Here is a 16089-nt window from a genome sequence, read left to right on the forward strand (position 1 = left end):
CATGGGTCAGGGAGGTGTTGCTAATGCCAGAGCACGGTGGTGACAAAGCCCTCGTTAATCAGCTGTGTCTCAGGACATTTTGATTATCAGCCGTATGGATCATCCTTACGAACATCTGAAGCTACCAAATGCAGGAGAGGTCTGGTACTGGTGTGCTGTGCTGGAGCCTGTCTCTATGCATGGGGTCTGATGCTGAATGTCACCTGGGGCCAGAAAACACCTGGGCAGATGGTGCTGGAAGGAGGAATTGCTGTCTCCAGCTGGTATTGTGCCTGGTGGCCCTGGGGCTTCGAGTTCCCAGGGAAAGAGTTTTCCTGTGGTACTTTTCCGTTGAAATGTGTTGCTTTCTCTCACCCTTTCTGACTGATGCTTTCCCTTATATGTTGGAAGTGAGAGGGGTTTTTTTCTTTCCCTTTTGATTTGAGGTAGTTACTGAATTCAAACAGGTTCTTCCTTAAATATAAAGCATCTTATTCTCAAGGTGAATCTGGTTCACAGGTGCAGATGGTGAGTTAGCTCTGGGGTAGGCAGTGAGCCTGGAGCACACCACTTGGCTTTCTGTACCCTCTGTTTCCCTGGGTAAGGAGCACAGAGGGAGAGTGGGACGGACTGGTGGAAGCAAAGCAGGTTAATAACGTTTAAATCCTCTAACTTGGGACCTAGCGGGTAGAAATACCTATAAAACAACTCATCAAAAGGTCATAAAGGTAGTGGTTTGCAGCTGAAAACTGATGTATGTGCTTTGTTTGGGAGGGTCTTCTTGTCTTCAAGCACTGCCAGGTAGTTCCCACATGTGTGAATCTCAGGAGCTCTGGGGCACTCATCTTCATCATCCTCATCCTTGTTGTGAATCCCAAGACCTGCACCCGGGGACAGACACCCACCACGAGTGGCGAGCCGTGTGGGCTGGCTGTGAATAGCTGTGGCTACTGAGGTGGTGTTTAGCCAAATAATGCAGGAGGCTCTTCGTAATGCCATAGTGCACCCAAATCCAGAGCCAAGAAATTACCGAAAAAACCTTATTTTGTGCGCAGTTTGCCCCAGATGGAAAGCTGATGGTGTCCAGCATATCCCGGACTCAGCCTTAATGGCTTCAGAGTAATAAAAGGTGCTAATTTGGCTATAGCATGATGCAAGCACCTAGACATGAGAAGGAATTTCTTCCCTTTGAGGGTGGCAGAGCCCTGGAAGAGCCTGCCCAGAGAGGTGGTGGAGTCGCCTCTGGAGATGTTCAAAACCTACCTTGACCTGTTCCTGTGCAACTTGCTGTGGGTGGACCTGCTCTGGCAGGGGGTTGGATGAGGTGATCTCCAGAGGTCCCTTCCGACCCCATCTCATTCTGTGATTCTCTAAGAGGAAACTGCAAAAGGGAACGTTCAGCTTCCCCTACCTGCCCCTACGTACCGTGTATCCAGTTCTTGATATTGTCCATCATCTGGTGCAAAGAGTGACTCATCCATTTCAAAGGAAAGCATCCAGATGTAACTAGAGAAATTTAATTACGGATTCTGTGTGTTCGTTCAAAAATATTTTTTTTTCTCTAAGGGAAAAAAGATGTTGAGCAAATAATACTATATTTAGGACAGAACTAACTTACTAAAATTATAGCTGTACCAACAGATAAATAAACATAAACTAGTAGCATGAACCATTAATGAAAGATAAATCGTATGAAGGGAAATGACAAATGTTTACAGTTTTGGCAGGATTTAAAACAGGGCATGTCTCCTTATATACAGCAACTGTTTTAACAGCTGCTTTTTTTTTTTTTTTTTTTTTTCCCCTAAATTATTTCAGGTTTTTGAGTCATGATGCAAGAATCTGGGACTGAGACAAAAAGTAACGGTTCAGCCATTCAGAATGGAGCGAGCGGTGGCAACCATTTACTAGAGTGCAGCCTGCGGGAAGTGAGATCAAACGGCGAGACACCTTCAGTTGAAATTGGGGCTGCAGATTTAGCACATCTTCAGCAACAGCAGGTACTGTAAAGACATATTCCAAGTTTCCTACTTGCAGAAAAAAAAAAAAAGCGTGAAGCATTTAACCCCTCCACCCCCCAACCCCTTTGTATTTGCCAATCAGAGGATGCTTTTAGAACTTGCCTACAACATTTTTTTTTTGTGTCCATTGGGGATTGCGATCCTTAACGTAAAGGGAAACGTTGGACTTTTCTTTCGGGGCTCTTTTTTTGAATCATTCCCTGGAAATAGCCAAAGATCAGGGCTGGCTTCCGTTGCCTGAATGTGTTGAGTCTGGTGGCAGCAATTGGGTGAACCGCTGTGTACAAATAACTGGTTTCCAAAATATGTCGCTGGGTGGAAAATACGCTAACGTTAAGTTTTGTTTTTGCAACAAATTTTAATATAACCTAGCAACCTCTATCAACAGAATGTTTTCTATTAGCGAGAAAGGCTGCGGAGGTATCTGCTGCAGCAAAATGTCAGAGTAAATAAATAAATACATCCTGTGTCAGTGCTCCTCAATTCAGAAGAACTGGAACCAAATCGTGTGTGTTTTGCCTTTGTATTTTAATTAGTGTATTTTCTGGGAAGTGACCAAGTTCACCGGTGTAAATGATCCTCGTAATACGTTTTGTCTTTTTCCCTGATAAAATTTTGAAACCCTCCGAGGAAATTTTACACCAAAGTGCTGGGCATGTGTCAGTAACGTGTTTGGGAACAAAGGCTGCAGCAGAGCCGTGGTGAATACGCTTCACGCCTAACCCGCACTTTCTCTAATGCAATAAGCATTCTTCAAACCTTTTAAATAAGCGATTGGCAGCTGGTTAAGACTCCCCTAAGTGTACGGGGGATCTTTTTAGCAGGTTGTTGTGGAGAAGAAAAAACCTGCCCTCAAAAACAAAGCGAACCCAAGGCTTGCGGAGGAGCAGGGGACCCCGTTTGCCAACCCGAGACAGAAAGCTGCCATAATTAAACAAGTCAGAAAAAAATGGAGGGTGCTAAACGCGTAGACTTTGGTTGTTTCAATCATTTTCATCCTACAGGTTTTTACTTGAAGTGAGAATACCATCAGTGAGAAAATCACAGCCATGCTGAATTCATTACTGCAGTAGTCACACAAAACCACGGATAAAATTTCAATAACTGCAGGCCACAGTTGAGTAAACAGTTGCACTGAAACTTAATTCCTGTTGACTTTTCCCTCGTTCTTCGCCAGGGGCACATTCTGATTCGTAGTGCAAAGACAACAGGGGTTACAGCTTTGATTAATATAGGACAGTCGAAGAGGAGTGGAGAACAGTAAAATATGTTCAACACAAAGGTCTCGTCTTAAAAAGGCTTCGTATCAAAATGAGTTAATTACGCTGTGTTTTCCATAGGAGGGCTGTGGAATTTTCCAATGCTGCTTTGTGCCGAGGGGAACGAGGGGTGGGGGTCGTGCAAACACACACACACACACGTGTGCATGCAGGAGACCAGAAGTGCTCTGGTTCCTCTGCTCCTCCACTCCCACCACCAGTCAATAACCTCCACCGCCGGCACCTCGTGCCAAGGCTTCTCCGTGGCCATCCAGAGGGCTCTCACCACCTGAGATAAGGTCATAATCTCCTGTGGAATGGGTTGTGTCAGTCAACAGCCACCCATTGGGTCAATGAAGGAGTGGCACCAAGTCCTTCCTAAGTGGGTCCTCCAGCCCTCCCCCAAAACAGTGCCCAGCAGAGCTACAAGCACTGCCAGCCCCTGTGGGAGCAGCACTGCCAGGCATGGGATCGCTTTCACACAGCTCAGATTTTCACTTCTAGTTTATTTATCCTCTGCCAGTACAATAAACGTGGTCGGGGAGCTTGCTTTTCTCCAAGTTCTTAAAAGACCTTTATGTTCTGTGTTTGAATTCTGCTGTTAATTGGTTTTGATGACTAACTTCTCTGTGGAGTTTATCTTTTAAAAAAGCAAGTTGATTGCAAAGTTTAAAACAGTTACTGAAAAAAAAAAAAAAATCAAATAAAAAGACCTGATAACAACAAAAGGGTAATCAGAGCTAGCATAAAAATATCAATCTTTGTGTTTGGAAAATATTTTTAAATGCTGAAAAGAAGAAAACCCCGTTGTTTTCAGACAGCTAATGCAAGCATTTACAGATACACATACAACATGGAGCATAATGTTTAGATGTTTCTCCGTATACAACATATGCTCTCAGGTCACTTAACAGAATGCGTTCTACAAAACGCTTCGTCAATACAAATGAATGAGTTCTGAATTAAACAGCTATTTCTTCAGAACATATCATTCAAATCTTTTCTTTTTGCCACCTGGCACTTGTTTTGTCTGGAAGAAAAAGAAATAATCGGTGGTGGGTAGTTTGAGCTTTGCTATTGCAGTTGGTTGTGTGTTCCCAAGAAGAGCGTGGCTGAGCTCTGGACACAGAATGGCCTGTGCAAAGCATCTGTGCTGAATTTTGGTTCGCGTTTTTTTGGGTGAAATTTATGAATTTATAAGGACTGCGAGCTTTGTTAGTATGAGAGAGGAAAACAAAAATGCTTCAGGTTTTTTAGGAAGTTTTAATGGGTTTACAAACTTGTAAATATTTTCCCATGGAAAAATATGGAGCCCCACAGATGTTCGTATGTTTGAAGGAACAGTGTGTGGTGTGAGCACTCTTCCAGTAAGTGCAGGGAGGAGTTGTAGGACGAGTTTTATGCTTCCCATGTCATCTTAGGGTGAGTCTGCCATGCAAGGAAACAGAGAGTGATGTGATGCTAAATTATGTTGGCATTAGCAATCTTGTAAAATGTACTGTTAAGCTGGGAGTAGCAACAAAAGGAGGGCAAAGGAGAATCTCCGTCCTTTATTGGATGTGAGGGGAAACATAGTGACCAAGGATGAGGAAAAGGCTGAGATATTTAATGCCTTCTTTGCCTCATCTTTAATAGTAGGACCAGTTGTTCGTCACGTTCCCAGCCCCTGAGCTGGAAGGCAGGGATGGGGAGCTGAATGAGCCCCCCATAATCCAAGGGGAAATGGTGAGCAACCTGCTACACCACTTAAACACAGATCTATGGGGCCAGATGGGATCTACCCCAGGGTACTGAGGGAGCTGGTGGAGGTGCTCACCAAGGCACTTTCAACCATTTACCAGCAGTCCTGGCTAACTGGGGAGGTCCCAGTTGACTGAAGTTAGTAAATGTGATGCCCACGTTCAGGAAGGGCCAGAAGAAGGATCTGTGGGACTACAGGCCTGTCAATCTGATCTCGCTGCTGGGTAAGGTTATGGAACAGATCATGTCGAATGCCATCACACGGCACGTACAGGACAACCAGGTGATGAGGCCCAGTCAGCATGGGTTTACAGAAGGCAGGTCCTGCTTGACTAACCTGATCTCTTTCTATGACAAGGTGAACCGCTTGGTGGATGAGGGAAAGGCTGTGGATATTGTATTCTTAGACTTTAGAAAAGCCTGAGTTTAGTAAAATGGGTGTTTGTTTTTGCAATCTTGAGGTAAGAAAGCCAAAGCAATAGAAGTGGCTCTTGAGGGACAGTACATCTGTGGAAGAGCTGGATAAAAATGGAGATACATACAGGAGAAGTCACCCACAGAACCAGGCTGAAAGGGAAGGAAGACCCTTCCCCGCAGTATTTCCTGCTGAGGGTGGGAGAGGTTGGCTTCCCACTGTTCCTGGCTCCATAGGTGCTGATGTTTAGCATTGCACGGGAATGAGTGTCAGGATGAGGTGGAATGGGCAGGGTTTTGTGACCTGCCTATAAAATCTGGAGGAGGTTAAATGTAGGAGGTCATGAAGGTGACCTGGGACTTTCTAAAGAGCTCAGAAGTGGTCATTTGTCATGGGGACAGGTAGTGGGGCTCAGGAGCTTGGTCCCAATGTGCCACAGAGGCAGAACCAAGAGACGGGGCAGAAAAGCTGGGAATGGGGTACCAGGCAGAGCATGGCAATATCTATTAGCTCTGAGGCGTCACAGAAGACATCTGGGAGATGCAAAATGGGTGTCAGAGTGACCCATGAGCTGAAAATCAGGCTTGGTGAGAGAAGCTTGGACAGAAAGTATGTAATGGTGGGGTGACTCTTGCCTACCAAGGAGCAATAAATAAAGACTCATGGGGACAAACTTCCTTTTAACGTAGATGATCACAGCTTTAGTTGCTTCAGTGGTTTCTGACATCTACTCAAATAGATGGTTTGATGCTTCAGTCCTAGCCAGGTTTTTTTTTTTTTATTAGCTTATAAAATAAATATTATTTATTGTGTTTTATTTTTATCCTCAGGACTGTTCATGAAAGTGTTCTTCACGTTATTAGCAGAGAAATGAGAATAGGAATTGTACAAAGAGAATGAATACAAAGTTGAATTCCGATGTCTAGCAGCAAGACAGCAAATGCTGGGTTGTGTGGTGGCAGAAATACAAACCTCTCCACATCAATAGTGAGATCCACTTTGATACCAGAGCTTCAAGTACTGCCCCACGAGTATAAAACTCACTATCTTTTGTCTAATCCTGAATGCTTTTGAACTTTTAGGAGGTATGACTTTAATAGTAATTTGTTGACAGATTAGCTGCAGAGATTGCAAAGAGTTTATTTTGCAGAACTGGCAGGCCCCTATCAGTGTTCTTTTAAGGAAAAAAAACACACATTGCTGTTTTGCAATTGCTTGCATTTATTGACAACCGGCGCTGAGCAGGCAGAATCGGAATGTTTGTATAATGTAAACCTATAGCTTGTCTGATGGAGTGCAGTGTACTTTCAGGTAGTGCATAGATTGCTTGATAAAAGGGGTTACAAGGTGACTGTTTATGACAAACTGGAACAGAGATATAAATGCAACTGGTACAGGGAGAAACAAGGAGGAAGTTTATATAAAGAATTGTAGGGAAGTTTCTTTTCTTCACTTTGAGCTGAACTGTGCTGCAATTATGAAGCATCGCCTTAAGCTTTCTGAAGGGTTTAGATAAATACCGGCTTTGCCCTGTCTCCACAAAGTGAGGAAAGAAGATGGGTTTTTTTTTCCTTGAAAAAAAATTGACGGCGTTCCATATAGTTCATTACATCTTGTTTTGTATTTTTTACACTTTTATTCCATTGAATGTAGACAAGTGGAAAAATACTGTTTTGTTCATGTATGGGAGATAAAAAAAAGAATGTTTGTTGGACATGAGAAGCTTGGACTAGGTTTTTGTGTGCAAATCAATGGCTTCTTCAGTCGGTCCCACCGACTGCAGTTGGGGTGTTTGCAGCATCGATGGGAAGATGCCACAGTTTGGCCCTTTGGCATTAGTTGTTTTGAGAAATGTTGTGGTATGAAGTGTTGGATTGAGAGGACCGAGCTCCAGAGGGAATTTGTGGTATCTTCAGGTTTTGTTCATGTCCAAAGACAAGAAATGGGGAGGAGAGAGGTTGGTGTTCTGTTGAGAGGCTTCTTTATTTGGGTAGGTAAAAAAAGAAGATTAGACTAGAAAGAATTCTGAATATATCACAGTGTAAATTAAAGTCATGACTTTTTTTTTTTTTTTTTTTTTAAATAGCTTGGTGAGTTTCACCTTATTTCGAAAACCCGTGGGGAGAGGTTGCAAACTGCATCAGGAGTTTTATGGTCCCATTGATCACGATGTGGACTTATCTCTTTAGAGCAAAACTGCTAAACTAGATCCAAGATAAAGTCTTTGTTTCATATTGACATAACTGGGTTAGACCAAATTTGTTTGTTAGACTTTGAGGGAGCGTCCGTGCTGAGTCATTTTGTCCGAATAGACATAAAGCCTAATTATTAAACTGCTGTTGCTATTGAAAGAGCTATTTGAAAGTATAGATTAAACTCCATGCAGGCTATTGGGATTGTGTCTGATTTTGTGTTGTAGTACGCTGATAATTGATGATTACACCATGGTGAAAAGACTGCTGTGTTTGTAGAGCTTGTGCTGTTTCATCAGAGAATGTGAAAAACAACTTTAAGCTCCTGGTAACTTTGTGTTTTTATCGTTCAGACTTTTCCCCCAAGTTCTCTGATCTCCCAACATTGAACGGAAGGTGACATGATGTCTTTTTAGTCATTCAAATCTAATAACTTTTAATCTGAAGGTTAAGTAGTGAGATATAAACTAAGAGATGATAATATCAATTTTATGTTCACTGAAGGGCACAATATACCTCTTTCTAGTAGAGGGAAAATTGTGCGTAAAATGTCTTTTGCTTTTCAATGGAAAAGCTGTGGCTCTGAGAGTTTAGGAATGAAGCAGCGCTGGAAAAATTAAATAAGTTTTAACATAGGCTGGCTACCTTGCCTGGATTTTAGAATCAATGATTTTTTTCCTTAATAATTCAATTTTTTAGATCTCTTGTCAATGAACCATGCTGAGAACATTCACACAGCATTCTCTATCCTCACTATTACTAATGTCTTTGTTATAACTACTTATTGACATCAACAAGCCTTAAATTTTTTTCTAACTGTTGAAGGGTAAGGGGAAACTACCACTTTGTTGCACTTGCTGAGGTGGTTTTTTTTTTTCTTTGCCTTGGTTTCGTTTTATTTTGCTTCTAAGGTCTTTGATAAATAACTCCATAAATCTGAGTCCTCAAAGCACCTTGACATTGGCACCCAGAACTCTGCAGTTGTGTGTGTGGGTACAAGCATGTACATGCAGAAGCTGGGTCATTACACGTTATCACCTGGGTTAGGTGCACATCCACATCCAGAAGTCCTCTTTAGGTTATGCATGTCTATTTCTGTATTTATTATTTTTTATTATTATTATTTTTTATTTTATTTTTTCAGAATAGCTGCTTTTACTTCTCCTGGTAAATTAAGATCACGCAGAATCTTTTAGGTTTAAGTGGGCTCTTTGAAGAGATGTAACTTCAGAAATACGTTTGCTGGTTTGTTGGGGTTTTTTTTTAGCCTTGCATCTCATGTGAAAATTCAGCAGTGGTATGTTTGTTCCCAGATTTTTTTGTAGGTGTGCACTCTCCCCTTATATTTGCTTATGCTTACTCATAAGCAATAAAGTTACACATTCAGGAGTGCTGTTTAGGGAAACTCCACAAAGGAATGCTTTAAAGCTATTATCCAGCGTGTGTATACACTGCGAATGAAGTTTCATAGCCATCAGATCGAAATGAAAGCTCTATTTCACATGATTGGTGTGATTCAAATTAGTAGAGGCTCTTCCTCCTCCACTGATCTTCATACTTTAGGGGTTATCTCGTAAGAGGTGCCAGCTGAAAATCTTATGTGCCTATGGAGGTGTAAAGCAGCCTTTAATTCGCATGGAACTGTTCCTCAGCGTGGCTTTTAATGTCCTAAGATGCTTAAGCATGTGCCTAAATGTAAGCGCGTGAGCGGTCTTATTAAGGTCACTGGTACGTCTCACGCCTGTAAAATTAGGGATGTGCTTAAGTACCTTGCTGAATTAAGGCTTAAGTAATTTCACACTAATAAGAAGTTGCACGGAGTGCTGATGTTTTAGAAGTAATTTATTTGGTAAACGTGCTGCACGTAGGGAGATTGTGAGGAGCAGCAGCAGAATTGCAGTGGTTTTCACTAGTGTAGCCGTTGATTTCAGTGGAGTTTTTCTGACTTAAATACATCGAAATGAGAGAAAAATCAAATGCCACGGTTTCCTGTGTTACCTTCTTTCTCCTGGGGAGCTCCATTGGGTATCACAGCAAGCGAGAAGAGTATCAACAGTATTGTTGTGATTTGTAACAGTAATGTTATAAATAAAGATTGGGATCCGAAGTAAAAATGCAAAAGTCATGAATACTCTTCGTGAGTTTATTTAACTGTGTAGCACCCCATTAATTAAAAAAGTTAACAGAAGGTATTTTTTGGAGGCTTAGTGTAAACAGTGACATTATATAATGACAGTTTTGTAGGATGAGTGTTGCTTGTTTTGTTGCTGCATTCTCTGTTTTGTTAGCCATGCTCCCTACATTTTCAAAACATAAAATGTGTTTGCAACCTGTTTTAAATAGTGCAAATATAACCTTTTTTTTTTTTCCCCCGCCCCCCTATAAAGCTATGTATTGTGTCTGTAGAGTGTCTGTAAAGTCAGTGTCATGTCTCAGACATTTCTGAAGCCTGGGGCAAGTGCCAGCTTTATTACAAGTTGGGCTTTTCAATTTATTTTTAATCATATTTCTTCTTTTTCTTTTAAGGGTTTTTCTTTTTTTTTTTTTTCCCCCTTTTTTTTTTTTTTTTCCTTTTTTTTTTCCTGGGCTCCTGAAAGTAAGGCTGGTAAAGCAAAGGTTGGAGAGAGTTATGCTATTTAATCTGTCTGGCAACGTGTTGCTAAACTCATCAGTGCAGTCCTCCCCTTCGCCCCCAGCCCTCAGAGAAGTGGCTGTTCCCAGGCAAACTGAGGAGGAGGATGCCAGAAATTGATATAATTCCCTGTGTTCTGTGTGCTGACCCAGTCCTGATTCTCACTTAATGACCATAAGGACCAAGAGCTGGGTTTGTTCCAGACAGAGTACATGGAAGGCAGTTTCACACTTGGAGATGGGGGGCACTTTTAGTTGCTAGAGTGCTGTATTTCCAATTTTGGGTGACCTCTTCTGATCAAGCTTCAAGGCTGAACTAATTCTTCTACGCACGTTTGGGGCCTTCTTACCTTATGAAATGAAATAGGCAAGTTTTTGAAAGGATTTTGCTCTTTTCTAGCAAGAGGCATCATTATTAAGAGGCAGAACACAAATGTTTCAAATTTGGAGATGCAGAGCGAGGTCACAGTTTGCCTCCAGAATCTGAAGTAATCGGGATTTTATTTCAGATAAAACCTCTGGGGCTGATACTTAAAAAACACAACTTTTAACTGGCATTACGCAATTTGCTGTGGGTCGCTTAGCCAAATATTTGTGTATAGGTCCTCTTTTTTTTTTTTTTCTTCTTTTTATTTTCTTTTTGTAGAATGACTTGCCAAAGTTCAGGTGGGATTTCAAGCTTTAACAAACTCTACCTGGAAATTAAGTGCAGGAAAGGGGGGGAGAGGGAGGGGGATCTTGTCTATTTGAATTAGAGTGATCACAAGCTAAAGGAATGTGTTTGCTGTTGATGTGCTCAAATCAAGTTTTCCTTAAATTTTCCGTGTTACTATCACTGATACCAAAAAAACTCTGCCAGGAAAGAACTGTAACACTAGTGAAATGTTGTAAGACCACTGACTGTCTGCCTTTCATGCTTTTTTTCTCCTTTTTTTTCCAGTAATTAGTGAGATACGTGCTAAAACAGGGGTAGGATCCTCAGTTACTGACAAGGGCTGTGTAGGCAGAGGGTGGCTCTTCTCTGGTACCTTCTGGCATCCTTAATCAGCAGCTGACCCACAACTTTGGGGTTTGGGGCTGCTGTCTCACATACAAAGTTGGGGCACTTGGTTTTTAAACCATCATAGTTTCATATTTTTGTTTCCACATAATTAAGTGATTCACTGAAGGAGAAAGGTCAGACAGGCACAGGGAAGGAGAAATGGAACTTTTTGTGAAGCAGTGGGGCCCAGAAACTTGGAGGAAAAGTTGGAAATAAAATGGGGTATAGTTCTTCTCACACATAGGAAAGCATTTGTAGCACTGGGATCCTCAAAGTCCAGTCTCGGCACTCTCCAGGAGATGTCTTCTGGCCTCTAGTTAAATGAGAAACTTGATGTGGAGATGACCTCACCTATGAAAACCTCTGGTTTTGGGAGAGTGGCTGTGATTTGTTTGTATTTGTTGTATTGCATTACGTACCCACTCCTGTGCTATGTCAATCCTGTTCTTCAGACTCAGAGAAGGACAGAGGTGTGTATGGAAAGCAACTGTTCTGGATTTTGTTGGAAAGGCTACCACACTTTTGATCAAGTGGCTGATTAAGGCACTGCTCTGTCATTAATTTTATCCCCAGTTGTAGGTGAAGTGCAGTACTTTTATTTGGTAAGCTATGTGCCCTGATGCAGTAAAAGATTCCCACCGGGAATGTGCATGATACTTGTCTTGGTGAAGGCACCAGATCTGCTGGGCATGGGAGCTCCCATCTGCTGCCTGGAGAAGGTGGCCCTCACTTGGACCTGGAGGTAAAGTGCTTTCTTAAGGTCACAGGGAGGGTTCGTTACAGATAGACCCCCTTAATCCTGCATTTTACTGTCTGTTCCTGTGTTCAGAGTTCTTCTCTCTGGGTAGGTGTGCTGGTTTCTTCACAGCCACAATCCCAGACATGGTATTTGGGTAGTAGAAGCATTTTTTGGTTCACGGGAAAGAGTCTACTTCATCGCCTTCCCATAGCCGTAATGCTATATTGCAGATCCGAATGCAAAACCCTCCAAGTCAATAAACAACAAAAAGCAGACTTATCTTTTATAGTGTTCTTGAAACAAATGTAAGGTTATAACACTAAAGCAGGTTTTATTAAATCTAGGCATGAATCCATATTGAAGAAATAATCCACTGCTTCTTTTCAGCTTCTTGTCTTTTTAATTAGCGCTGGCAATGGGATTGTTAGCTTTTAAGATATGGTAAATATGAGCCTGTTAATATTATTGAACGTAATACTCAACAAGGTACAGGGAATGCTGGTAACTGTAGCTATTTTATAGAGGAGCTAAAAGCGGGCTGTTTTCTGTTTGACAAATCTTCCTTTACAGCTGCTGGGGTGAAGCCTGGGATGGGAGCCTTTCACCAGTCCCTGGAGCAGCGTCCCAGTGGGTGGCATGGGACCCCTTCTCCTTAGTCCCGTCTCACCGGAGGGGTTTGAGCCCCTTTTCAAGGAGCAAGTGATTAGAGGTTTTTTTTTAAACAGGTCTGACTCCTTTTCCTTGAGAAATGAGTCACCAATTCCTGCGATTAATGCTTTTTGAAGTGTTTTACTCTTGGTTGCAGTCTCTTAACTTGGGCAAGGACTGGATTATAAGGGTTTAGCAGTGATTAGCTCTGTTTACAGGGTTGGTTTTTTTTGCTCTGAAAGGTATGGTGTTTGCTTTGCTGAGGGGTTTTATTTTTTGTGGAGTTTCTGTTGACCACCTGCTTTTTTCCCTAATTGGTTACAAGGACAATTGCTAGGCATAATAAATAAAAGATACGGTCTTCCAAGGCTGTGTCATAGGGACTGTACGTCAAAGATTCATAAACTGCGAGCAAAAATATGTGCCTTTCCCTGGGGGCAGGGAAGCGCATGCCGTGTTCACATTTGGGGATCCTTCCAAGGTCACCGGGAGCCTGTGGTAGGAACTTCTCTAGCGCTGGCTGATGGCATCGCTGGCTGCTGCAGCCACACGCAGAACAGGGCAACCTACTTGGCCAGGTTTGCTGCCAACTCCTTTTAGTTTTAAGCCTTTTTCTCTGTGGATTTTGGAAAAATAGACTTTTTTTTCCAGAGAATCACATGGGGTCGGAAGGGACCTCTGGAGATCATCTAGTCCAACCCCCCTGCCAAAGCAGGTCCACCCAGAGCAGGTTGCACAGGAACGTGTCCAGGTGGGTTTGGAATGTCTCCAGAGAAGGAGACTCCACCACCTCTCTGGGCAGGCTCTTCCAGGGCTCTGCCACCCTCAAAGTGAAGAAGTTCCTCCTCATGTCTAGGTGGAACTTCTTATGTACAAGTTTGTGCCCATTTCCTCTTGTCCTGCCACTGAAAACAAAGACTCCTCTTGACACCCACCCTTTAATCTTTCCATGCAGACCGAAGGCAGGAGTAGAGTGTATCGTTGACACTCCCCAGTCTGCCTGATGTGTGTCTCATCAGTTTATTGATGGAGGTTTCACCCCTGCCCAGGCAGGATCTTCCAGTGCTCAACTCTCTGTTTAGGAAGCTTCTTCCCAATGCTTGGCCAAAAGGCTTATCCTTCAAGTACAATCTCTTCCCTCTTGTTGTGTCTGTAAAAGGCAGAGAGCAGATTGTCTCCCTTCTCTACAGCATCCTTTTTCATGTATGAATGCTGTTCCCGTGTCTGTGCCCTCCATCTTCTCAGAACTTAAGCAATCTTAAGCTCTGCCTTTGTAAATCCTGTTTTCCAGAGCTGTGGTCATTCTGGTCACTGTCCTCTGGACTCTCTCCAATCAGCCTGTGTTCACCTTGAACTGCAAGTGCTCCGATGGTACGATCCTCCAGCTGAAGTCTCGCTGGAGCAAGTAGAGACAATGAGTTTCCTGGTGTGTAACTTGCAGGCAGTGCTCCTGTTCATGCCTCTGACTGTGGTACGTGTCATTTTTGCAGCAGCATGACCCTGTTGACTCATACTCAACTTGTGATCCTCTGTAATCCTTAGGCTTTTTTTTTCCCCCCAAGAAGTGCTGCATAATTGGTTGTCTTTCTTGCTTTATTTACAAAGTTTGGGTATTCCAGCTGAATTGTAACATCTTATCATTTGTCCTTAATAAATGCCACCCCATTTTTACAGACAATTTCTCTGCTTTCTCCTCTAACATCTCTGTAGTCACTCCCAGTGTAGTATCATCCCCAGGTTTTCTGACTTGTCAGTTCCTTCATCTGTGTTGTTCTTAAAAAAAGATTGACTTATTCAGCACGTTTGCTATCTTTCTTCATTCTGCGAGTGATCCATGGGTACACACGCCCAATGTACAGTAATTTTGTTAAGATTATGTTTTCCTGGCTTGCTTATGAGAATGTCCTCTGAGATAGTATCAGAAGTCTTTACAGTCAAAATACAGGACTTCTCCTGTTTTTCCTCTGTTCAAAGACCGACCAAACTGATACATGTTTTCTCCTTGATTACCTGTATCTTGGACTGACCTGTCATCTGTACTTGACATTCAAAACAGTGTAGGTATTCCTGTGTCACTTTCAGTGGGCAGGATGGAGCACTGGGAAGAGCAGCCAGCCAGGACCTGGCTTGTTCCAGCCTCTTTACAGCTATTGCAGCAATTAACCAAGGTAATGAAAACTAAGATTGCCAGAGTCTTATTAAGATCTGTTCACATGGGCAAAAGTGCCACTCACAAAAAATACAAAATGCCAAATCTCGGTTAACTGGTTTTCCCAGTGGAAGCTCAAACTGGATTTGCATAAAGAGCCCCCTGGGGGGGCTGTGCCTGGAGACCCCTCGCAGTAAACTGTCCCTGTTTCTTCTGCGTGTGTGTCTATTCTGTTTCAGCTGTTGGATCTTCCAGAAGTACAGTCTTAGTTCAAGGAAGTCTCTTTTCTGTTGTTTTCAGGCCAGAACTGGTCTCAGAAGCTCCTATCTTTGCCACATATCATGTCTCTCCATCTCCAGTTCTTGTATCAGATTGTCCTTGGAGCAAAAGATGAGCGAATGAGTGTGTCTTCCCATTTAATTGCATGTGTTAATGATAAATCTTGTGAAACGACTCGGGCCACATGTTTCTGAGTAGGCTGCATCTCAGTCTGCATCCTGATCCCTGTCCTTCATCAGTCTCTAAAACCTGAAGGACAAACCAGAAGGTTTAAGGGGCAGCATGGGGTGGGAGCAAGGGTGTAAAAACCCCTTTCGTGTTTAACACACGGAGTCCATCCAGAACCCCCCAATAACACCTCCCATAACTGCGCCTCTGTCATTTGGAGGCCACTGTTCCCCTCTTTGCCAAGTCTCTGTCGTCCACAAGACAAGACATCTGCAGTGCATTTGTTTAAAGCAGGGAGATGACAAGCATTGAAACAGATGTTGGAAAACAGAGCAGCACAAGGCCTGCGCTCGGTGAATAGCCCATAGGGCCTGAGCTGTTTGATGGCTGATTACAGCGGGAGCCAACTGTTCCTTCAGAGCAGCCTGAACCCAGGAGATCCCTCTGGTAAGAGATGTACTTTGCCAACATGTGGTGCTGCCTTTGTCACCGTACCTTTTCAGCCGTACCTGGGGAAAACACAGGGAACAGGATCATCATTCAAAACCCCTCAGATGACTAACACTCTTGCTTATCCGGCCTGAATTGATTCCTAGTTACGAGTTGAACCATTGGAAAGCATCAAGAGCGTGTCTCGGCATCCAACAGCCAGTAGCACTCATTAGTTTGAATGAAAAGCCTGTATGCAGGCTTTATCAAAGCTACAGAGAGTTTTATCATGATCAACATAAAACAATATTCTGTCTGAAACCTCTGCACCGTGTTGCTGTATAAAAAGCAGCTAATGTCTAGTGATCCTTGGTATATGAAGCAATTCGGGTTTATCA

General features: G+C 42.8%; 1 protein-coding gene across 1 annotated transcript in view; it reads left to right on the forward strand.

Annotated features, from left to right (window-relative positions):
* FOXP1 (forkhead box P1) overlaps positions 1–16089 on the forward strand; it is a 434070-nt gene that overhangs the window by 258642 nt on the left and 159339 nt on the right. The window contains exon 4 of the mRNA XM_014946782.1: positions 1798–1979. Within this exon, the coding sequence (XP_014802268.1) occupies positions 1809–1979 (171 nt within the window). The 5' untranslated portion in view covers positions 1798–1808. The remainder of the gene's footprint in view (positions 1–1797; positions 1980–16089) is intronic.

Source organism: Calidris pugnax, unplaced genomic scaffold (genome assembly GCF_001431845.1).
Source record: "Calidris pugnax isolate Ruff unplaced genomic scaffold, ASM143184v1 scaffold81, whole genome shotgun sequence".
Lineage (NCBI taxonomy): Eukaryota > Metazoa > Chordata > Aves > Charadriiformes > Scolopacidae > Calidris > Calidris pugnax.